This window comes from Etheostoma cragini, chromosome 11, assembly GCF_013103735.1.
Source record: "Etheostoma cragini isolate CJK2018 chromosome 11, CSU_Ecrag_1.0, whole genome shotgun sequence".
Lineage (NCBI taxonomy): Eukaryota > Metazoa > Chordata > Actinopteri > Perciformes > Percidae > Etheostoma > Etheostoma cragini.
Window position 1 is genome coordinate 1445968 of NC_048417.1, and position 24939 is coordinate 1470906.

General features: G+C 40.4%; 1 protein-coding gene across 3 annotated transcripts in view; it reads right to left on the reverse strand.

Annotated features, from left to right (window-relative positions):
* Nucleotides 1–2420: 2420 nt before the first annotated feature.
* Nucleotides 2421–24939, reverse strand: part of LOC117952542 (collagen alpha-3(VI) chain-like) — a 48803-nt gene continuing 26284 nt past the window's right edge. For 2 of the 3 annotated variants that reach the window (XM_034884897.1, XM_034884899.1), the window contains 39 exons: nt 22896–23507; nt 22134–22757; nt 21314–21913; nt 20135–20740; nt 19669–20003; nt 18713–18791; nt 18452–18597; nt 18270–18362; nt 18100–18153; nt 17778–17849; nt 17631–17657; nt 17469–17513; nt 17224–17277; nt 17058–17120; nt 15228–15293; nt 15085–15138; nt 14951–14986; nt 14783–14845; nt 14453–14515; nt 14087–14149; nt 13792–13854; nt 13233–13283; nt 12766–12801; nt 12581–12643; nt 12370–12432; nt 12041–12073; nt 11895–11931; nt 11786–11797; nt 11193–11686; nt 10942–11047; nt 9649–10350; nt 9424–9526; nt 9273–9328; nt 8237–8497; nt 7783–7869; nt 5884–6069; nt 5215–5274; nt 4001–4198; nt 2421–3228 (listed from right to left, as the gene is read on the reverse strand). In XM_034884897.1, the coding sequence (XP_034740788.1) occupies nt 3188–3228; nt 4001–4198; nt 5215–5274; nt 5884–6069; nt 7783–7869; nt 8237–8497; nt 9273–9328; nt 9424–9526; nt 9649–10350; nt 10942–11047; nt 11193–11686; nt 11786–11797; nt 11895–11931; nt 12041–12073; nt 12370–12432; nt 12581–12643; nt 12766–12801; nt 13233–13283; nt 13792–13854; nt 14087–14149; nt 14453–14515; nt 14783–14845; nt 14951–14986; nt 15085–15138; nt 15228–15293; nt 17058–17120; nt 17224–17277; nt 17469–17513; nt 17631–17657; nt 17778–17849; nt 18100–18153; nt 18270–18362; nt 18452–18597; nt 18713–18791; nt 19669–20003; nt 20135–20740; nt 21314–21913; nt 22134–22757; nt 22896–23507 (6407 nt within the window). In that variant the 3' untranslated portion in view covers nt 2421–3187. The remainder of the gene's footprint in view (nt 3229–4000; nt 4199–5214; nt 5275–5883; nt 6070–7782; nt 7870–8236; nt 8498–9272; nt 9329–9423; nt 9527–9648; nt 10351–10941; nt 11048–11192; nt 11687–11785; nt 11798–11894; nt 11932–12040; nt 12074–12369; nt 12433–12580; nt 12644–12765; nt 12802–13232; nt 13284–13791; nt 13855–14086; nt 14150–14452; nt 14516–14782; nt 14846–14950; nt 14987–15084; nt 15139–15227; nt 15294–17057; nt 17121–17223; nt 17278–17468; nt 17514–17630; nt 17658–17777; nt 17850–18099; nt 18154–18269; nt 18363–18451; nt 18598–18712; nt 18792–19668; nt 20004–20134; nt 20741–21313; nt 21914–22133; nt 22758–22895; nt 23508–24939) is intronic. The other variant, XM_034884896.1, reaches the window with a different exon arrangement.

Genomic DNA, 24939 nt, shown 5'->3' on the forward strand with positions numbered 1-24939 from the left:
TGTGTTGGCACGAGCTGCTGTGTTTCTTTCTGCTCATGCTGTAGATTGTGACCGACCTGGCCGTCGCTGTGGTCTCTGTGTCTTGTTGTACTTGGAGGGTCGGGGTAGGTTTTATATACACTGTTAACTCCTGCGGCTCTAAAGCGAACCTAACCGAGGCCGCCCAGTCTCATGGCCGTTAATCTATCGATTTGTGTAGCCTACCAGTCACGTTAATCTCGTTATTTTTGTTTGATTAAAAATGATGAAGTACTGTATTTCAATGGGGGGAAGAATGTGATCATCACAACAATTCATACTGATGTCGTGAATTAGATACCTGGTCTCTAATGATGCTTTTTATACCACTTCTATCAAATCCATTTCAACAAAAATCTGCTACTTTATTACACATTACGGAACTAATTTGTTTTTCATTTTCTTTCATCTTATGTGACGCACACTGTAGTTAAGTCTATGATGATCTCTGATTTTGAAGGACAAGTCAGTTTTATAATACTTAACTCTTAGTAGGCGATTGAGTCGGTGCCTAAAAACAGTCGAAGTTCCCTCCCGAGCCCCGGAGAAGAAAGGAGAAAAACCAAGCTCTGATACACTGATGGCACAGCCTTCTCTTCCTCCTCCCCCCCCCTCTTTCATTTTTATGAAGTAACGGTTAGTTTGCCTTCTTCTGGCCACGAACGCGTGTTTAAATGAAACCATCTGAGCTATTTCTCCAGTGGAACATTAACTTTGGGAACTTTTTATGTACCGCCTTTATTTCAAAACAACTGGCAATTTTATCTACCAGGTGCATGTACTCAAAAAATACTGTTTCCCTTTTGAAAATGTTAGTAAAAGTACTCAAGTAAAGTAAAGGAACCTTAACATTTTACAGGTTAGGAAGTATGCTGTAGTTGAGTAAATGTAGCCTACTTAGTTACTCTCCACCACTGTGATTGATACATTCAGTTCATTGTCAAATGAAATCGATTTGACTTGAAACAGGCTTCCATTTAGGCTTTTGGATTTGAATAACTGTTCTCTAGTGTGATGTTAATTATGATTACAATATTTAGTCTATATGTCATGTGGGGTACTCAATTTTCAATATTATCTGATTATCATGCATATTGACCACGTGAATTTTTTATGTATATGTGTGTATATATATATATATATATATATATATATATATATATATATTTTAAATGCTATCAGCTAGGTTACTAAGTGGTAAGCTAGAGCTTGGTTGTCATGTGTGTAGTGAATGCAAAGATTGAAAATAAGAATTTAAGCTACTACGGTTCATGAATAAGACTTGCGTTCCCAGATCTGGTAAAACGGAGTAATCGAGACAGTAATAGAACATTTCCTGCTCTGCAGGTTGGTTTCTTACTGGACAACTTCACCATTGGACCCAGGAGGCAGAGCAGCAGAGGGCGGGAATGATGACCTTGAATGCAACACGGACTGCTTCTACTCTCCATTTCTTCATTGGAGAGGCCTTGAATGCAACACGGACTGCTTCTACTCACCATTTCTTCATTGCAGAGACCTTGAATGCAACACGGACTGCTTCTACTCACCATTTCTTTGTTGCAGAGACCATGAATGCAACACGGACTGCTTCTACTCACCATTTCTTCATTGCAGAGGCCTTGAATGCAACACGGACTGCTTCTACTCACCATTTCTTCGTCGCAGAGGCCATGAATGCAACACGGACTGCTTCTACTCACCATTTCTTCAATGCAGAGGCCTTGAATGCAACACGGACTGCTTCTACTCACCATTTCTTCATTGCAGAGACCATGAATGCAACACAGACTGCTTCTACTCACCATTTCTTCATTGCATAGGCCTTGAATGCAACACAGACTGCTTCTACTCACCATTTCTTCATTGCAGAGACCATGAATGCAACACAGACTGCTTCTACTCACCATTTCTTCATTGCATAGGCCATGAATGCAACACAGACTGCTTCTACTCACCATTTCTTCATTGCAGAGGCCATGAATGCAACACGGACTGCTTCTACTCTCCATTTCTTCATTTCATCGCACAGATAAGTGCAAGATCTCACCACACTACAAAAAACATACTACCCGGATAGATGGACTTTGATTTATTATTTTATCAGCGCTCTGAGGTCATTTTTAGTTTCTATTCTTTTCTCAAATTTTGTGGAAAAAGTTTGCAACTAAGAGACGTCCTGATTCTGAGAAATAACAGGACATTACGAAAGAAAAAAAGGAAGCAAGATCATACTATTTGATAATTTATGAATGCATATATTAAGCACTAAAATATGAGCTGCTTTTACTCCAATTCTCTCTAATTAAAAATCCACATGTAAAAGGCAGTAAAAGTACACCAAATAAAAGAACCTCTGTTTCTGCTTCTTAAATGTTAATTCAAAACAAGAAAGGAAAAAATGAGTTGCTCATGTTTATTAGAAAGTCTAGTTTGTGTTTATTTCCCCTATACCCAGATGAAACACAACATTTCAGTTAAAACCAAATGACACAAACATAAAAACAGCTTGACAAGTAAATTCCATTTCCACAGCTGTAACGTGTGTGTGTTTAAGGCAGTGGATCCAGATCCATGTTGGGTCACTGTCATTTAAATACAAACTACCATACAAGACTTGTGTAAACATTTCTGTGGATTCTGTGACTGTAAAATAGTGACGTAACGATTTCACACGGATCAAGTGAGTTTAATAATACTAATCAATACAAGCCGATGTTGCTATGTGAATGTGGAATGTATAAAACGTAATATAAAAATGAACTGCATTGAATAATGCCAGTCCTGCAAGATCTGATTCATTGATATTCTCTGTTGAAGATCTTCAAGTTTTATTACTTAATCATAAAACTGCATTTAGAGAAATATGATGACATTGTTCCAGAAAACACGACTTTACAAAACTGAATCCACTTAAAAAAAATCCTTTGGTAAAACGAACATACTATGTAGCACCAGTAGGTTAAAACAAATCATGCAGCAAATCATGTTGCCTTCCTTCTTGTTGTAACAAAGACTTCTTCAAGAATTTGGGGGATAAAGTCAATTTGTTTTTTGTGGAATCCAGTGCACCCGCCATCGCTTTGGCATTGCATCCTCGCAGTACGGCCATGTTGAATGGTTCTCCTCACAATCCCCTGAACAGAGAGGAAAGCTGGCCATGTTGGTCCTATGTTCTTATTGTAGTGATGACTCCTTGGCTGAGGGGTGCTAGTGATGAATGGAAAAGATTAACACAGTCAGCCATTTAATATGAAAAGAGACTTCTATCACAGAGACAATAACATCCATCTAATTATATAATGAAGCCACAGGAAGTGGTGTTATAGGTTGTTGTGGTAGTAGGGTTAAGAGGAAGTTTTAGCCAAATGCTAACTGCTATATTTATCGGTGTTGAGCGTGTTTGTTTATGTTTATGTTTATGTTTATCGTCCCCATGGGGAAATTATGTTGCAGTAAAAAATCATATCACATGGTATTAAAACACTAAGACACATAAGGCAAGCAGGAAGAAAAACCTAAACTATATACATTAGCACTCATAGCATAGACCAAAGTAATGTGAAGGGGGCGGGGGGGGGGGGGGGGGGGGGGGGGTAGAGTTCAAGACCAGCTGTTAGGCATGCAGTGAGCATGCTTCATCAGCATTAGCTGATCGGTAATGGCAATTAGGTTAATTGGTCATTTTATTGAAGTAACAATAATTGAGTAACTGTCCTCAGTTATTTCCCCACTGTGTGAACATCTTCTAGTGTTCCACTGGTGGGAAGTGTAAGACTTTCAACTCTGAAATAACTGACATCCATCAAAATTATGACACATGGAGTTTGTTATTATATCACAAGAATAAAAAAAACAAGAAATTTGCAAATGCAACGCGCTTCCATGAAGAATCTGAGGTGTCCCCTTTACTGGTCAGTAACCTGTGGACTGACTATATCTGATCAGGGACATTGGAAGGTTGTTGCTATGGACAACGTACCTGGTTTTCCACAAGCCGACACACACTGCTGATGCGTGTCAAAGCGATTCTGGTTTCCCCCGCAGCCTCCGTACCAGAAGCGTGTGCAGCTCTTGCTGGAGACATCGTAGTGCCACTTAAGGACAAATTTGGCACAAGTACCTTCCTCTTTGGGAAGCTGGCAGATGTCCACAGCTGTAGAGGCCGCAGTTAGAGAAGCTGCAAAGAATAACAATCAGGAGGAAAAGTGTGAGACCACATGCAACTGGAAGAGACCCCATCTCTGGAAAGGGGGCATGCTTTCACTGTTTGTTCACTAAATTAGACTTGAATGTAAATATGAACAACATTATCAGCTGTAAATATTACATTACTCTTATTGATAATGACCCGACCAAAAAAGAATTAGTTTTTACAAGTTCAACGGTGATCCAGAATGTAAATCTGTCCCCTAATACTGTATCTGGAGTCTCTTTATTATAGACCTTAGTGGTCCCTAATACTGTATCTGGAGTCTCTTTTATATAGACCTTAGTGGTCCCTAATACTGTATCTGAAGTCTCTTTATATAGACCTTAGTAGTCCCCTAATACTGTATCTGAAGTCTCTTTTATATAGACCTTAGTGGTCCCCTAATACTGTATCTGAAGTCTCTTTTATATAGACCTTAGTAGTCCCCTAATACTGTATCTGAAGTCTCTTTGTTTGAATTTTGCCGCAATATCAATATCAAGGTGGGCAAGAATATTGTGAGATCCGATTTTCTCCCGGTTGCCCAGCCCTACCTTCTCAGCTTTCTTTGTTTTGTTTTTTAATTGTTCCTTCAGTCATTTAAACCATGTCAGGGGCAGCAGAGGAGGTTAGTTTGTTTCCAGTTAAATCAAAAGAGCCTAATGTTTTACATAGGGAGCGCTGTTTCTGGAAATTGAATTATGCAACAGTAAGATGCATATCTGGTGACTCGATCTCCAGATACAGTATGTGCCCAACATTAGAGGTGGTCTGAGAAGATCTGATCATCATGTTTGGAGGATGTGGGTTCGCTTGTTTAGAACCAGGAGGAAATGCCTTTTCTTTCCTCTTGGCTGGCATATGTAAAGCATCCACATGCACCCACATCAAAGTCAGTTATGTCTTCAGAACAGGGAGTACTTAGGGAAGGAGCAGTATAATACTGCAGGCCTACAGATAACCGTACATGTTATTTACAGTAGTTAGTGTATATGAGAGCTCACCGGGAGACGGAAAGATCTCCACTTGTTCAACCTGCTGCAGTCTTGGCTGAGGCTCTGACACTGTGGAAACATAAAATATGAATGAGTTTCAGCTTTAAAGAATCAGACTTTCCACTGCTGCTGGAAAACTATCAGGAGGATCTCCAACATGGTGCAACGTTGATATAAATGACCACAGACATGCACTCGGATGCAATCCTTATTATCTGTTACAAATTACCCACATCCACCGGTTGCTTTTCTTTTTCTACTTATAAAGTTATAATATATACGCTATATGTAACTTTTTAACGTTTTTGAAACATTGTCATTTTTCACCTGATGATCATAAATGACCTCGAACCCTGGCCCACTGCATCGAGGAATAAACCTCTATATATGGGCACCCGCTCTACCAACTGAGCTATCTGGGTGCCCCCAGTATCCATTTTAATAGAGCCCCATGCACACCATTGCAGCATGTGTAGAAATCTAGAGCTCAACAGGCCTGGCGTGCCTGGTTGCTAAGCTGTTATTGGACAATCATTGTTGTGGAGCGAGGTTTAGCGAGCAGTCATTTGTGGGCTTGGTATCTGCAATTGAAGCTCATAAAATGCGGTGTGATTGTATATAATGCCATCACACCAGGGGCAGAACAGTCCCTCAGGGGGCCTGGCAGTGACCACTTACCTGACCTCATGCAGTTTTTCAGGCAGAGAGCCTCAGTGTCGAACCTATTTTCATTGCCTTCACAACCTCCATACCAGAACTGTGTACAGATCCCGTTCTGTCTGTCAAAGAACCACTTAGCCTGATAGTCTTTGCACGGCATTCCAGGGTCATAGTCAAGTGAGCATGGGTCTGCAAATACAGTAACTAGAACATGCGAAAAGAAGAAGAACAACAGCAGTGATGGACGACAGACAGAGAGAGAAGATGAGTGTGTTAGTCAGTTACAGTGCATACGGAAAGCATTCACAGCGCTTCACTTTTTCCACATTTTGTTACGTTACAGCCTTATTCTAAAATGCTACTCATAATACCCCATAATGACAACTTAAAAAAGTTACTTTGAGATTTTTGCCAATTTATTAAAAATAAAAAAACGAAGAAATCACTTGCACATAGTCATTCACGGCCTTTGCGATCAAGCTCAAAATTGAGCTCAGGTGCGTTCTGTTTTCACTGACCATCCTTGAGATGTTTCTCCGGCTTAATTGGAGTCCACCTGTGGTAAATTCTGCTGATTGGACATGATTTGGAAAGGCACACACCTGTCTACTATATAAGGTCCATCAGTTAACATTGCATGTCTACAGACCCACAAATGTTACAAATACATATTGTGTTTTTATTTTCTTTCTAACAAATTTGATAACATTTAAAAAATGTTTTCGTTATGGGGCATTGGGTGTAGAATTTGGAGGAAAACATGAATTGAACCATTTTAGAACAAGGCTGTAACATAATGAAATGTGGAAAAGGGAAGCGCTGTAATTACTTTCTGTATGCGCTGTAAAATAACAACTAGGAGTCATACTGAGTGATTACTGTGTGCTGTTAAAGAAGATGCTGTAATGGGTACATTCATATTAGAAGCTAAGGGGTGTTTTAGGGTCTAGTGCGTTTTAGTCAAATGAGACTTAGTGCTGAAGGAAAAGGCATTCAAAATGACTTCAGAGGTTCAGGTTTGTTGCATTATCAGGATCTTGGACATTTAAAAATGAAGCAGTCAGTAGAAAGAAAGAGGTTCTCATGTAAGTGTAGGTTTCCATTGGTAAATTTGAAAGTTAGTTAAAACTACAGCTACTGTTTTGTTAGTGCATGATGGTCATCCAGGATGTACATGGCTGCGTGGTCCAGGTTATTGACCCCACAAATACTTCATCACAGCTAAGTATGACAAAATCTGCATTTTTGGTCTATTCTGAGACAGCGTTGTGTGAACTGCAGGGTGCAAGTTAAAATGTTCTTGCTCACACTGGGTTATCAAATACAGCACCCACTGACTTTATAAATAATAAAGACAGCATTACTACTCTTATACTCATAACTGAATATACAACCAGTACAGAGTTCTCATGTCTAAGTTATGCTTTTTTCTATGAAGCAGCAGCTGTAAGGCTTCACTCCTAAAACAAATATGCACCCTTTTAAGTGTTCGTCATCGCCTCTACGAGGCATTTCTCTCCAAAATGGCACATATGGTGCAATCTCAACATGTCTGTTTGTCATAACACATTAAGAAAAGATCAAAATCTGCAAACCAAGACTCAGTTGAGTAAACCGCAGTATATATTGGCACGTACTAGTGGCTTGCATATTATTCTAGTTAAACTTTGGCTGCATTACAGCATAGAACTTACTTTCAGGTTTTATTTATGTGACTAACATTCTGTCTAGGAAACTAAAATACAAGAACATTAATGCAGTGAAGATAAAGTAAATATTGAATGGATTTATCTTGACAGTTCAAACACAGCACTATTTTTTCTACTAAATAAGTGATGCAGGTTCAAAATTACAGAGTACAGGTCGTAGATTATGCATAACAAAGACAAGCGCATACGTGCATGTGCAGTCACTCACCAGTTTCTGGTTGGTCCAGTGGTTCAGTATTTACAACACTGGAGCCTGGGCTGACTGGCTTATGGTCTGGCTTAGGCTCTGCCGCTTCTGTAGAAGTGAAACCATGAGTCATTAAACAGTGGTCAACATTTGGCTTTTGTTTTAGTTGAGCTCAGAATTTATTTATTAGGGCCCAAGCGCCCTGTTGATGAAGGAATTATTATTACTCGCAATGAATCGCCTTTATGAGGGGCTTAACATTTTGTTGCTCAGAACACGCTGCAAAGTATCTTTCAAAACCCAATCTTATTATCTAGGGAAACTGATCAAGTTACTGCCATCCAATATATTTAATATATTGCTATGTTTAGTGTTTGGGTCAAGAGGAAATATTGTGGATTGCTCTTTTGAATATGTCATCTTCTGCAATAAAACGTACATCCACACATTTGAGTAGAGGTGCTGATGGACTTACTGGTAGTCATGATGCCTTTGCGAGTGGAGACAGTTTGACCCTCTGCAGTGTGAGCGGTGACCACAGCGTGGTATGTCTGAGCGCTCTCTAAGTTGTCCACGGAGAGCTCTGTGCCTGACACGTTGGTCTTCAGCACCAGGGCGTGGTCGTGCAGCCGCGTCACCACCACCTCGAAGTAGACGAAGAGCTTGGAGTCTGGGTTGGTCCAACGCAGTTTCAAGCTGCTGGAGGTGACGTTAGAGACGTGCAGCTCTTCTGCATCTGAGGGGGTAAGAAGAAGGGATGTCAAGGCAGGACATTGCATAATTTAAATCATGTTGACATGTTGACCAAAGCAGACCTGTAGTTGTTGTTAATACATTTTAGTGTTACCAAAATCCTATTACTTTCATGTCCGGGCGAGTGATGCGTTTTCTGTCACTGTGCTTTATGCTGAGAAAGTACAACTGCAACGTTTGGTTCTTACAGTGGACACAACTTAAAGATAATCTTTTGAAGAGTCCATGTTTTTTAGTCCTCCCTTGCCTCCTTGAGCTACTGGCAAGTGCATGAAGGAATGGCTGGGATGGTGCATCATAAACCCCACCCCACCCAATGTTAGCGGATAGGGGCCAACGATGTCTTCTGTCATTTAAGAGCACGCTGAGGTTTGGTAATTTTTTCAGATAAGTATCATTTTTGTTATTTGATGCTATAAAAACGGGTAAAATGTCATGATTGACACCTGGGATTAAATTGTGATTTGTCGTTTTATGGGGGTCAACATTGTAAGATGGCCGCACCCGTATCTGGGATATTTTGGCTCTTCTTTTGTACAGTAGGAGGAAGTGGAGATGCGTTGTCCATTCTTTTTCACAGTGAGTGGTTTAAAGCCTCCGCTTTTGAATACAGGCTGTGTGCATTTCTTTGCAGATTGACAATTTTAAAACTTACACCATGTTTAAATAGCACCTCGGCCTGTTTTTTTAAATATAAAAAAATCTCACTTTTCACGTTATGAAGACCTTTAAGGGTACTTTAGTACATTCACACTTACGTTTGTGCTTGCTTTGATGAACTGCTTGGTGGTCTTCATGATGTTTCTGATGTTTTCTACAAATGTACCCATAAATAGTGAATAAAGCCAGCAATTTCCCAACAAATTAACAAACAAGTGATAGGGCAAATAAATAAAATATAATAGTTACTCCTGTTGGTGTGATGTTGTAAAGGGGTTTTTAAGTGGCTGGTCATTCTGGAACCACTTGCAGTTTTTGGATACTTCAGGGGACATGTAGAAAGCATTTTCAACTGAAAAGGACACAAGATCACAGGTCACTCACAGAGACTTGTACACAAGGCATTAAGTCTAAAATAGTCAATAAAAAGGAGTGTGTAAAAGGCAATATAATAGATATCTATCTTGAACTTACTGCTGATGTACTTCGGCAGCAGCTGGCCGAAGGTCTGGATGTGTTTTTCGTAAAAGTGTGAGACGCTGTCCAGCCGCTTGAAGAAGACATCTGATGGCTCGCTGGCCATGCGTGAAAAGACACGAGCATCTCCAGCACTCAGCCCTTTACCCACGCCCATGATGACCAGGAAGTAGCCTCTGCACTTGACCTCAGTGGCGATTCGCACCAGCTGCTCCTCTTCTTCCTCAACACTTCCTGTCACAAAGAGCATCAGCACTTTCCTGTCACGCTGGGCAGGCGCCTTCTCAAACACTTGCTCCACTGTCGATTCGATAGCCGCTGCCAGTGCACGGCCACCCTCTAACTGGGGTGTCTTCTCCAGCAGAAATTTGACAATGTCCTGAGCTGAGTGGTGCTCCGTCAAACCGATGTCCACACGAATGGGAAGGCCAGTTTTGTTGTTGATGAACTCGTAAGGCGCTTGCTGGATCACAGCCACTCTGGCGTGGTGAATGGACGATGTGGGATTTGAAGAGACTTGTAGCTGCTCCACTATGTGCGCTATGTAGCGCTTAATCTCGGTGAAGACGGTTGGGTATGTAGACTTAGAGCTGTCCATGACAAAGACCATATCGATGTCCACGTCTGTGGTAGAAGACCTCCTATCTCTGCCGACCGATGGGGGCACATAGTCACATGTTTGATCCGGAGAGCAGACATCTGAAAAACAAAGACCCAACAATTAATGGTGCATCAATGCAATTTATTTCTGATCATCAAAAGATGAACTTCCAGTAACTGTACTGTTAGTGCCTGTGGATTCTTTTGTACAAATGGTTAAACTACACATGATTAAGGCTATTCGGAAATAACCAGCAAATGTGGTTTATATGTGCCATTGGTGGGTGAAACTATCAATCTGGCTAACCGCATACTTCGCAGGTCAAGAGAATTTAGTGATTGATTAGTTTTTTTTTTGCCATTGTTGTCTTTTAACATTTCAACCAAGTCCACTATTTCCTTGGATTTGAGCACAATATTATTACAATTTCATTGACAACTTCAAAGAACTTAAATGTGTATTTGTAACAAGTTCAGAAATGATGCTCCTTCATTTCTGTATTTCACATTTATGAGGGGAAAAAGAATAGATTTTCAAAATCCATCTGCCACAATGGCTGGTGGCCAACTATTGGATGTTGAAGCAACACATCTGGACAAAAAATAAGATCATTTTCTTTTTTAAACAGGTTTTTTTAGTGTGAATCTAAAAACAATAAGAATGTAATATCATTAACAAAGAGGTCTTACCTAGACACACATGGCAGTTCATCACCTTTTGGATGACTGAGTTGTACTGTGCACTTCCCGGGTTTGGGAGGACGATTACTTGGCCCAGTGCTGTGTTGTTGACCTGGTGTACAAAAAGAGCCAAAAGTAATCAAATTACAATCTAAACTGTAGTTTCTTTGCTTTCGAGACAGACACTGCAAATATGCCTTAGAAACATATGCACTGCAAAGTTCTATTTGAGATCTATTTTAGTTTTTTCTTGGTTTTACCTGCAGTGCTTTGCTGAGTGCTCTGTCGTCCCGGTTAACCAAGAACAGAGAGGCAATTCCAGCGTTATGGAGGCGAAGAGCTGCATTAGTAATTTCTCGTGGCTTACTGACCGCCCCACCAACAAAGAAGATGGCCACCTTCCTCATTAGGAAGCCACTGCGCACTCGCTTGAAGATGTTCTGGGCCACAAAGCTCATGGAAGTGTCCAAGCTGCGCGGCTTGCGGGTTTTCAGGGTCTGCAGCCCCTCGATGTGCTGCACCAGGGCTCGTTTCCTCTTTGCTTCAGCAAAGCGGACCTCAGTGGTCACTTCTTCGTTGTAAAGAGCTATAGCGACGCGAGCTCCTCTTGGACAGTTACTCTCGGAGATGGTGATGTCTCGGACTAGGCGCAGGACTGTGTCACGCATGTTGTTGAAGGCTGAGCGGTCAACGTCGCCAGAGGCATCCAGGGCAAAGGCCAGCTCAGTGGGGTAGAGCGGGCACTCCTGCTGACCTGAAGGCGTACACATGGAGGATTAAGTTCTTTTAATAGTGGTGCGTGCAGACGTTATCAAGATGTAATTATGTAATAAAAAGTATTTCTTTTACTTACCATAACAGCAAGCTGGTGGAATAGAAGGGAGAAAAACATGAGATATTTTCTGTACTACATAACAAATGTAGGATTCTTACGTTATTGGTACTTTATGCATCATACTTACGACAGTTTTCTCTGATCTTCTTCACCAGGTCACATTGCTAAGGACAAAGATACAAAGACTTGGTGTGAGATTTTAATCACAGGTGCCAGAATTTTGCTGTTTATTCAATACAATTTTGTAATTCAGTTTGATATTTGGGCGCATACCACAACACCGGGTCCTCTTGGTCCTTTCTCCCCCTATGGGTATCAAAACATTGGGTTAACAGCTGGACATGCCATTGATAAAAAGGACTTTATTTTTTGTATTGCTTGTAAAGCACGATTGTTTTTATGAAATCATGTTAAAAGTGCAACAATATTTCATTGTGCAGTGTGGATTTATGAGAAGACAAAATTAAAAAAATCAGACCAAGCCAGATGATGTATATTGTAAATCAACAGATAGTCTGCTATGGTGGCGCGACGACTTAATTTAAACGTTTGCGTGAGTTTACTCCGATAAAAAGCAGAAGGTATAGTTTTATGTTACTTACATCAGGCCCAGGATATCCAACCTCTCCCTTCGGTCCAGGTGTACCAATATTTCCAGAGACACCCTGGAAAGAAGAGAGAGACAAATACATCCGGTATGTGTCCAGTGATAATCAGTGTAGGAGGATTTTGCTAAGGTAGACCATACTGTATGTCATATTTAAAAAATAAACGCTCATTGTGACTTAATCTAAGAGGGGTCTGGTAACTTACCCTCTGTCCATGATTTCCTCTGCGTCCAGGTCCACCCTTGGTGCCAGGGTCACCAGCCAGTCCCTGAAATAAAAGATAATTATTTGAGATAATGCAAATAACCGACAGCCAGAGGAAGGCCCATTCGCCCATTGAGTGTAAAGTGTAACACTAGAATTTGCAACCAAGTCAGTGTTTTACTTCACCTTTGGTCCTGGGAATCCTGGGAAGCCCTCATCACCCTGTAGAGGAAAAAGCATTCATATTTTAGGTATTTTATCACCATTCTTAATATTATTCTACAATTGAATGAGTGTAAAAGTTGATTTGTCTGATGTGTAATAGTGGTTCACTGATATCTGCATCTTTAAATGGGCCTGAGCCACGGCATCGTTTACGGCGCTATTCAGCACCGCGGAAAGGATTACGTTGTGTTTAGGAAAGGACTTCCTGATAATGACAACAGTAGTTAGACTAACAGGATTGTAACTTCCTCTTATTATCGTTTTTTCATCTCTGGGCTGTGTTAAACTTTTTCTTCATCCAGTTTCTAAAATATCACTAAATAGTTGAGGGTAAATCAAATTTTCACGTTAACTTTAATCAAAATGTAGACACACCTTGTGATAAGGGTTAGGGGTAGATTTATTTCAAGAAGACAGAATCCACTTGCCTTTCTGCCTTTAGGACCTGCGACGCCAAACCCATCTCGACCATCATCACCCTGTCAAACAGACCAGAGAAGAATGCTCGACCAAGTAGTTTTATCTGTAATGTGCTTAATTAATTCATCTGTACACATACTTTGTAGTAAAAAGAACAAAATAAACCCTTACCCCTTCTTTTTATGGGGTACTAAGCAATTAAATGGTATTAATACAAGTCAAAACACATGGATTAGGATCTTTTCAGCAACAAAAAAACAGTTTCTTGATTAAAACCATGCAACATACATTTCTGGATGCAAATAATACAGCAACATAATTCTTCCTTTCACCACACATGGCAGTGTTTAACTTGCAGCCTGAGGCAGAACGTCTTCTTTACAAGGACATTTATTGATAATCTAATAACAATCTACTGTACTATAAAGAACAAACATTTGCTTTCATAAACAATAACACAAACCATGCACATCTGATACCTCGGAGTTGCAAGTTCTTATATTGCTCATTTCTTCTACCCAGTTTTACACAACGGTGCATGCAAAGAAGATGTAGTTTAATTCTTACAGGCTCTCCACGAGGACCAAGAGGTCCAACAGAGCCCTTAGGTCCTGGATCTCCTGGCTCTCCCTAAAAAGGCACAGAGACAGAAATGGTTAAAGATTCAAAGAGAATGTGAAGGCTTCAAATTAAGAGCGACATATTTCTCGATCAGAGACTTGATGTTTTCTTAAAGTTTGTTGAAAGAGACTGGACGTGTGTCCAGTAATGTGAGAGAGCCGGGCTCAGGCTATTGTGTGTTTAAATGAAACACAGCTGTTAGAATTGCATTAGCCGTGCAGGATTATGTTCCACTCAGTACCTTGCGTCCGAGAAATCCTCTTCTACCCTTTTCTCCAGCGGGACCCGGGCTTCCTCCGGGACCCTAGACAACAAAACATTAGGACATACCTTTATTCAAAATGAAGTATGTTGTGCACATGGCTTTCAGTCAGTCAAACCAGTGTGCCATTGCAGTAGCAGTGTATGGTAGACACTAGTTATTGCTTGTTTTGAAATCAGAATTGTCTGTGTTCCCTATTTGCATTTTATTTGCATTATATTTAATTAAACTGATGCTGGTTTTGATTGTGATCCATAATTATATTTCATTTGACTTGAATTAATATTTTTGCAATATGTTACAGACATAGCAGCAGACTGTATTCAATAAAATAGGTTCACTCACCCTGGGCCCAGGGTTTCCATCTTCTCCTCTTGGTCCTGGTACACCAATTGGTCCGGATGGACCCTTAAAGAAGACAAACCAGACATGGATGATGCACCAGTTTCTTGCATGTTAGAGCTGGACCTCCAACCCACAAGTAAAGAATGAAAACACTTGACTAGACATGTAAATACACCGGTCACAATCCAGTCAAAACCATCTGTCATATTGCTAATGCAGCCAAGAAAAGTGTTACCAGTAATGACAACATTCACTGTAAAACACGTTTTGGCCAGTGCATCTTCAGATTGACTAATCTGTCAAATACCCTGAAAAGAATGACAAACTTACTCTAGATCCTCCAATACCAGGCTCTCCCTGAAGACCTTCATCTCCTGGCTTTCCGGGTTGTCCCTTTAATGACATGCAAGCAGCAAGATGATTCAATCACTGAATAATACAAGAGTCATTGCAATAAGTATTAAACAATGTGTGTTATCACCAAAAAAAAAGACTTACAGCCAGTCCAGGCGAGCCTCTTCTGCCATTAGCTCCCTAATAAAGTGTGAGTAGAAATAAGTCTCCGTTAACAAAAAACGATGGTGATTAAGTCAGTTTTTTAACTGTAATGAAGACCTAGCAAACTTGTTTACCCTTCTTCCGAGTTCACCAGCGCCCCCCTTGTTTCCATCCTCGCCAGGCGCTCCCTGTAATTTCAGGGCGGATGTTTCCCGTAAGATAAAAGCATACAAACGAGCCATTTCATGTTGAAAATGCATTGACAGGTTTTTTTTACCGGTGGTCCGGCATCACCAGGGTCTCCTTTAGGTCCTGGGACGTTGTTATCTCGTCCACTTGTACCCTGTTAGACAGATGCCACTTTTCAGCTGCTTTCAAACACAATGAAACCCTGAACAAGAACACAGTCTAATGTACACAAACTGCCTGGGAGAGCAATTGTAATGTACACAATCCCATTGTAACCATTGTAAGGTCACACCCCGCCATGTTTTACCACTGGCCGCTGGGGAAAGCATTGGGGCATCAGAACAGTGACTCTCCAAGGGATTAAAACAAGTAAGTCCCTTAATGAAGTTGTGTGACAGTAAGTAATTAAGGCAATCAAATAGAGAGTATTTTAGTAGAGAAATAAATGGACTTAGGTATTAAGATAATTTAACTTAAAGGGTAACCATCGCTTTTTTCAACCCTGTTTCCTTATGTTTTTGTGTGTATGTGGCTCAAAGGAACAACAATCTTTAAAACTGTTCCAGCATTAAGCATGAATGCCGTACCCGGCAGCCACAGACCGGGGTGCAATGTAGCCCTAAGGGGCAAATGTGCATTGTCAATTTGGTCCACTCAAAGTGCTTTAGTTTGCCACTGAAAGGCTTAAATTATTATTAGTGTCTGGCAACATTATGGAAAGTATCCCTACAGAGATAGACCACTAAAACATCTTTGAGACCCTTCTGTTTAGCCAGCGCTGTACCCACCAGACTCAATTGAAAAAAAAACAATACTTTTACTGTGTATAGAGCCAACATACAGTATACGCAAATCTGTAAACTGTGTTTGTTTCAACCCAAACTAGAGTTGTGATGGTGTGAAAAGTGGAAAAACGATTAAAAACGTCTCTCCGTAGTTTCTGTCAACTTTGACATTGTGTATTTTACGATGCTTTAATAACTCTTTATTTACATGGCGTCTGGTGGCCTTAGTGAACTCAATTTCACGGATGATTACATATTTTTAAAAAGGATCTTACTCTTTAACATAAAGGCCAACCTCCTTAGAAATCATTTCTATATTAATTTAAATCTGTCAGCGGCAATCAAGACCTTTTGTGAACGTATATAAAAGCTTCACAATTGCCCTAATAACTTAAATTGTAGCTTGTTTCGCCGCTGCTCTTAATACTGGACCAATGTCAAAGATTGTTGTTCCCATTAGTCACTTAGACACAAAAGCATAGGAAAAAAGGGTCCAGGTTGATAAAAATAATAATAATAACACGCATATACTCCCTCAGCTTTCTTCTTTTTTTTTTAAGATTATTGTTTTGAGCATTTTTTAGACCTTTATTTGACAAGACACCTGAAGACATGAGAGGGGAGAGAGGGGGGGAATGACATGCAGCAGGTCGCAGTCGAACCCTGGCCCTCTGGGTTGAGGACTACACCTCGGTACTTTGGCGCACGCCAGCTTTTTAAGAAAATCTGTTTTGAGGGAATATCATTTGAAGAATTGCAGATTTGTTTTAATATCACACTTTTTTTGTGCATGCATGTATAGTCAGTATATAGCTGGATTTTTTTACCACATTGATGATTATTTATCCAAAATCTCTTAAAATATTTCGTTAAAGATCAAATCGCCAACCTTATAAATATCGTCACAATATCATAAGCAATGTTTGGTTTGTAATATGGTGAAATCTGTTTTTCTCCATTCCGCCCGTCCTAGACGTTTGTATGTATGTATGTATGTATGTATGTATGTATGTATGTATGTATGTATGTATGTATGTATGTATGTATGTATGTATGTATGTATTAGTAGGGTGTTGTACAGTTTGTTTAATAGATTCAGACCTGGCACCTTAATCAGTTTGCATAATACTCACAGGGTCTCCTCTGATTCCAATTTCTCCTATGTCTCCTGCTTGTCCTTTGCTACCTTTGGGACCCTAAAAGCAATAAATGTTTCATGATTTATCAGCACCAACCACTTGAGATTTTTAAAGAACAACGGGTAAGAATGGGAAGCTAAAATTGCTTCCAGTCCCTCACTCTTTTGCCAGGGTTTCCTCTGTCTCCTGGGGGTCCAGCCACTCCACTTTTGCCCTGAAAGCATACAGCAGATGCCAATTAATGCCCAGAATCATGCATAAATCTGCACTAAAAACATGCACTTTTACATGTTCTTGCTTTAGGAACACAGTGGTGTGATTTGCCACACGGCTTAAGACAAGAAGCAATGTTCTAAGACTCTGTCTACATATAACACAACAGAATATAATACAACACACACTTACCTCTTCGCCATTGATGCCATCAAGCCCTATTTCTCCAGATTCACCCTGCAACATAGTAGCAGTGAGGGAATCAGTGCATTAGTGTTTTAGTGTTTTTCTTACAGCTTTATCTAATAAAGCATACCAAAAAAAATAAAAAGCTTTTATAAAAAAAATACCAACCTTTTCTCCTGAGTAGCCACGAGAACCCTGAACATAAGAAGAACAAAAAATGCATCATTATATTAAATTAAAAACAAATTACATTGACAATTTAAATTAAAAAAAGAAGATTACGTTGGATATTAAAGTTAATATAAAAGCCTTTACCTTAACACCTCTTTGTCCCGGACATCCCTGGAAACCCTGAGTTCCATTAACGCCGGGAGGACCTCTCTCTCCCTGTCATTACAGAATAAAGACAATAAAATACCATGACAACATATAGAAGGGATCCAATATTAAGGAACATGAAGTGGTGGAAAACAAAAAGAACACAGAAAGTTGCCACTGAACTTCTTGAGAACAAAAAAACATGCTTGAATATGGTTGTACTGTAGATCAGGACAGTTAACAGCAGGTGCATGAAGAACTCTTATGGAAACATTGTCAGACTATGACTATATACATAAATCAAGGCATTCAAACATACAGGTCCACCCTCATCTCCAGGATGTCCTTGGCTTCCTGGTCCTCCCGGGCTACCCTAAAAAGAGAAAACAACAAAATATTAGCCTCTAAAAAAACATTTTTTCGTGGTATAATTGAAGGCAAGGTCTCAAAAAATATATATAAATAAGTACATGTTTTGACATCGGATACCTTAGGCCCTGAAAGTCCAACTGCTCCTCGGTCTCCTCTGGTTCCAGTACATTTGCATGGCACTGCGCAGCAAACCCTTTCTGCAATATGGTCCTATGCAGAATAAGAAAACAATTATTAAATGATTGAAGGGCTGAAAAGAAAGCTCATAAAAGTCTTCTGCGTGACTGATTAGTACTCACCAGTTCTTCCATAAGCTCATAGTCCAAGTCCATGATATTGAGTCGTAAGGGTCTTGTGTACCTGAAACCGCGACCAAATTCCAGCAGCAAAGCCTCGTCAAATTGTGAAACCCGCTCCAGCCCGACCAGGATGAAACTGTTCACTCCTGTTTTGCACAAATTGTTTTATTAATTCCTTCTAAATAGGATATTGCCATAACTTCAGAGATGTTTAAACATAGGAAGTCATTAAGGGCTGTTTGTACTGTAAGAACTTCTTACCTGACAGTCGAAGCTCCTCAACTCGCCTTTTCATTTCAACATATGGGGCGTCAATACCATCAGTCAGATGAACAACAATCTTCAGGGGAAACACACAATTCAGTTTCATACATTTCATTACACGTTCAATGAGTCTGAGAAATGAGAAACTATTTTGCTGAAACACATGTCAAAGTATGCAAAACTAATGTAAAATCGTACTACTACCGATAAATATTTTGTGAAACATGGTTTCCCCACATAAAAAGTAAATGGAGAGGCTGAAAAGTGAAACACTAGAACACACAATCACCCTTTCTCGTTCATTGAGAAATTCTAGATCTGGCCTCGCTCCGCCCCCCTTCCCTTGTTTGATAGCTTGTAACTGGCAGTGCCTGAGAAATGTGATAGTGTGTTTTTGCTCTCTGTACTGACAGTCTGCTCTGTGCTGAGCTTTCAGGTTTCTTTGCTGGCTTTTGAGGATTTAGACAGCAATAAGTTCACGGATTGGAGACCTAATCAAGCTTGCCCGGGATACGTGTAAATCTCAGATTTCAAAGAAACTCCACATTTGGGAGAAGAATGGGAAATCACCTCCCTAGTGACAAACATTGCACGGATACAATTCACTATAGTGGAGGTCCGACATTTGTGTGGACATAAACATTAGAAAAACATTTTTTTTAAATATGTATGTCACCCGTTAAAATAACAGCTGCAGAACACTAAAGTTAGCATACTGTATTTTTCCTCAACGCATTGATCATCAAAACTATTACAATGATCATGCTATATTATTGATTTGATTTGAATGAAGATTAAATGAGAGAATGTGACTCCAAAAATGAGGACCTGCTAACCTGGATGTTTGGTACACTAACCTTTGAAAATGAGAAAGAGAGAGCTAAGGTCGGAGTTTAGAGAGGACAGGTCTCATTTTGGCTTGGGACATAGTTCAAACTGTTTTAGTAACCAACCTTGACAACGTCGTCCTGTCTGTTTTTGAACCTATTGGTGTAAGCTGAGATAGTCTTGCCATTGAGGACAAAGGGGCCACGATTCCCGAGGGCTTTGAAGTCCCTAATGAGCTCCTCAGCATTGTCAGTGAAGTCCAGCTGGATAGGCTCAGAGGCAGAGTCCATGGCCAGTATGCCCATTTGCACAGTGGGAATCTGCCCAGATGAGCAACTGATGGCTGCCAATTTAGGAATCCTCTTCAGAATGGCCTCCATATTTTTCTGGAGGTTGGTCTGAGCGCTGAAAATATTCTGGGCAGCAACATCAAAGCCCAGCAAAACCTCTATGCTGCAGGCTGTAAAACATAGCATTTTTCAGGTATTTTTTATCAACCACAGAAAACATCTGGAAATTAAATTGTTTTAATTAAAGGTTGCAAACAACATGTGAAATAATTACTTAGCAAGAAAAAACACTGTCTCTTACTTTTTGAAGTTTCTGGAACACTAACACACAGCTTCCCTTTCACTTCATCATCCAAAGTTTCCAGAATTTGCTCATTGAGCTCTGAAAGTCCTAGAAAGGTGCTTGCTCTCGCCACCGTGGAGGACTCACTTGCCAGGTCTTCTAACTCATTCTCAATGTCACCCACGCCTACAGCAAAGACTCTAACACCTTTTTTCTTGAGACCCAGGGCTGCTGTTTTCCCATCATCAGCTGAACGTCCTCCAGTGACAACCATAAGAATCTGAGGAGTGCGCTCATCTATCCTACTGCCTTTTTCTTTGGTAAAGTGAACATCTTGAACGTGGCGAATGGCTGCACCAGTGTTGAGTCTACGTCCACCTTTGTACTCTGCTCGGCCAATGGCGTTTACAATGTCTTCCTTGTTCTTGTAGGTGTTGAGGTAGAAGACGTCAGTCACATCTGCTGTATAATGCGCCAGGCCAATCCGCAGGTTGTCTCTCTCGGTGAAGAACAGATCAATTAGGTTGCTGATAAACGACATCACTTCATTGAAGTTGTCTCTGCCCAAGTTAATAGAGCCGTCCACCAAAAACACTATATCAGCCTTTTTGGGGGTAGGAAGGCCTGATGATATGAAAAGGACAATGAGATATCGATGAGAACACGGTTGAGAAGGGTAAAAACTGACAAATTACATTTTAGCAATGTTTGACCTTGTCCATTTGTATGCTTTCCTTTTTGTACTATTTTGAAGTGTTCAGTTTAATGTGTCTTTGTCTAGCTTTGACAAGGCGTTGAGTCTGATTATTTGTTTCAGTTGTTTGATCCCTCCCTGCTTGTTTGCCTCTGTATTTAATTTGTTCTGTTCAGTCCTTGTCCGGGTCCTCATCTCAGGTTATGTTTCTGCTTACTCACTACGAGCCTGTTATTATGTTGGATGTTGTTACCCATTTTGGATTATCCCTATATGGATTACTACCCTTGTTTGAATTCTTACCTACAGTCACTACATGTAAGTCTGGGGGTTATGTTGTTTATATAAATACTACAACTGCATCAGCTGCTGCTAGTGTCTTGCATTTGAGCCAAGAAATCCGTTTTTTCTGTCTCGGCACTCGGCCAATCCTGACACCTTATTTAGGTCAAACATACGTTACTTAAGTATCTCTAATATGTGTACATTGTTTCACAACTTACTAGGATCCTCAAAGTCAGTGGGTGGTTCCTCGATTATAGTCCCACTCAACCTCTCAATAACCCCCTGCTGGACTGCTGGCAGGCCATTGAAGTTAGAAACTTGGAGGACATCAGCTGGAGTGGTGGCAATTTGGGTTAGTTGTCTTTTGTCAGCACCAGCAGCTCCAACACCAATGCAGTTGACCCGGGTGCCCTTAAGCAGAGGTCCATAGATAGAAACATCTTGGGGGGATTTTTGACCTGTGAGAACCACAAGATGCTGGGAGGCCTCAGTTTGACGGACACCAGCAGCGGGTTTAAACTCCTGGTTTATAACATAGTCAATGGCATCAGCCAGATGTGATGCCCGGCCACCCATCTGACGAAGTCTTTGAATAGCAGAGACAACAGCTGGCTTGTTATTGTGAGAGTTGAGAGAGAACTCTGTTTTAACTCTGTCGGCATACTGGACAACACCCACACGCACTTGATCAGGCTGCACATCGAGTTGTCGGACAATGCTGAGGATGAAGTCACGGATATGAGCAATGCCAGCAGTCCCTGTACTGTCTGAGCCGTCAATAAGGAAGATAATGTCCTTTTTTCCAAGACTCAGATTACCTATAAAGAAAAAGCACAATAAAGAAGAGGTATATATACTTTTTTGAAATATATTACAAAAAGGCTGATGCTTAAAAACCCCATAACAAAATAGAGCTCTGCACCCTAATGCATGTTTTAGTTTTAAATGATATGAGTTATTAAAAAGCAAATCATGAAAATGTGTATGAGTTATTGTTTAGAGCAATTGTAGCTTAACGTGTGAGATAGTATTGCTTACCTAAATCCACCGATGTAGGAACATAACTACTGATGATATCACTGGTGGATATTGTTTTTACTGAATCAATGAGCTGTGACTCCACTCTAGGAAGCTGCTGGAAACTGTCAACTGTATATACAAGTTCGGGCTTCAGGGAAATCTGTCTCAGTTCGTCAGGGTCAGCATCCCTTGATCCAATGGCAAGAGGTGCAACCTGGTTTCTCTTAAGTTGGTCAGCTGCGGTGGATACATCATCTGCAGACTTGCCACCTGTAACTAGAATGAGGAACTGAGGTACACCATCCTCAATGCGGCTTCCTGCTGACCTCTGGTAGATGTTTCTGTAGACCCACTCGAGAGCACGACCTGTGTTTAGACGGTTTCCACCTTTGCTTCGAAGTTTCATCACAGCCTGGCGTACCTCTTCTTTGGTGGAGAATGCATTCAGAAGAAATTCTAACTTTGGGTCATCGCTGTACTGTACCACTGAAATTCGGATCTTATCCAATCCTACATCCAGCTTATCCACAACTCTTCTTATCATTTCACGGATGGAAGGAAACTCACTGCGCGTTGCTGTTGTGCCATCAACTAAAAATACGACATCCCTCTTTTCTCCTTCTGTGGTTGCTGGTGGGATTACTGCTCGAAAAGAATGCAAGCACAGTAACAAGGTGAGATTACTAACTACACAGTTTCTGATAGATATAGAGGACATGCAGTATGACTGAAAAAGTCAAGTATCATGTAAAAAGAATACAAATTTAATGAGTAAATTACCATCAATGTCTGGGAATACTGGGCGCATCCTGGTGATGTCCTCATCTGACAGTTCAGTGAGAGTGTTAATTATGTTTTCTTGGACTGTGTACAGGCCAGGGAGGTCATCTACAGTGAAGACAAAGTTAGGCACGTATGATACCACTTGGAGCTCTTTAGGGTTGACATCCCTCGTCCCAATGCTGAAGGGAAGAACTCTAGATTGTTTGAGGGAAGTTGCTGCAGTATTGATGTCATCTGTTGAAGACCCACTGGAGACAACAATTACAAACTGCGGTACACCGTCTTGCTTCCTGCCGCCACGTGCTGCCGTCAGAACATCCTGACCGACAAACTGCAAGGCCTGTCCCAGGTTACGTTGTCTTCCTCCTCGTTGCCTGATTCCCTTAACAGCATTCAAAACACCTTCTTTAGTTGTATGTGTGTTCAGAAATATGTCAGCATGAGGAGAGTCACCATACTGGACGACACCGATCCGGATCTTGTTCTCGCCCACATTGAGACTCTCCACCACCCTGCGAATAAACTCCTGGATGATAGGAAATTCCCGTCCAACACCTGTAGATCCATCAACGAGGAAAACAACATCCTTTCGGGGGCCCTGGGTCTCACCTGAAAGAGAGAAAAAGTATTAGTATATTGTATAACAAAACTATTTAAATATGGAAGAAAAGATCAAAGTACTTTTAAGGCAGCAGTTATGCACCAAAGTATGGTAGCTTTCATGACTGAGAGACTGTTGTACTCCTGTTTACAACCTTTCTTGATAACATGGAGAAATGTTTCACCCATAATGTGTTCCTAAACCAGATATAAAAAGCATGTTTTAATGCCAAATGTGTGGTAATCTGGTAAATATTAGAGAAGCCATTTAGATTTTCTCCCAACTTTTCCTCTTACAATGAACGGTCCTTATTGCAAGAGGACAAAGGTAATTGTGGTGAAAAGTTGTCCAGGATTATATACAATTTTTTACTTAAAAGTAAAAAATGATGTAGTTATTGTTTATTGCATTTACAGCAATGTATTTCACAAAGTATTAACTAAACTTAACTTTGCCAGTACTGAGAGTATTATAGCAATAGCCACTGCTATCATTTCACATCGTGCCTGCCTAATGCTGGACTGAGTAGTTTGTTAAATTAGCTTGTTATTGTACCAAAATGCAAGTGTCACTCTTTGTTAGTATGTAATGTGCCAGTTTAGTACGTGGTAGCTTATGTTGGTAATTGTTATTTTTGCGCTGGTATACTGTATACTGTAGTTTGAACCATTAGTGAGGTGGATATTACCCTTATGCTTGTTACCATTGCCAACCAATATCTGCTTCCAGTCTCTCAAACAACGCTGCTTCATGTCTCAAAATTACTTGCAGCAGTATTGCAAATTGATAAAAAAATAATCTTTAGTTGATTATTAATGTAATATTGTGGCTGAGGGGCAAAGAGCAAGAAAGTGACTTTGCAGCAACACACCAAGTTATGAAGTGTCTGTTTTCAGGCCAAGACAAGTTTCCTCAAACTGCAAAAACTCAATTTGTGCTGCTTTTTTTGACGAATAAGTAAGGAAATACAAAGGTTGAGAGAACCGTGCTCTTGTATTTTGTATGGTGCCATGTAAGGACTGTGAGGTCACATGAAACATTTTTGGAATTTCAAAGGAAATCAGAAATGGCTGAAAGAGGCAGATAACATTTCTTTTTAATATGCCAGGTGATTTTAAGGAGATGCTACAACAGCCTCTATGGAAGACTGAAGTTGCTGTTGGATACAGGGAAGTTCAGTGAATTCAAACATGTACAGAACAGAGCTGGCATCATGAGATTTTGTCTGCAGTTCTTTGTTGTCATAGCTCCTGGTTCCATCTTGCTTAACAAATGTTTTCTCAAAGTGGCACTGAGTGACCTAAACTTAGTTTATACAATTGTATAAAGTCCAACTTGCACCCTACCGCAATCAAAGAATGAAAAAATTGGTCACTTTCTTACCAGTTACTGTTGGTGTCATGGGCGTGGCCCTCACCAGCACTGTACTCATTACAGAGG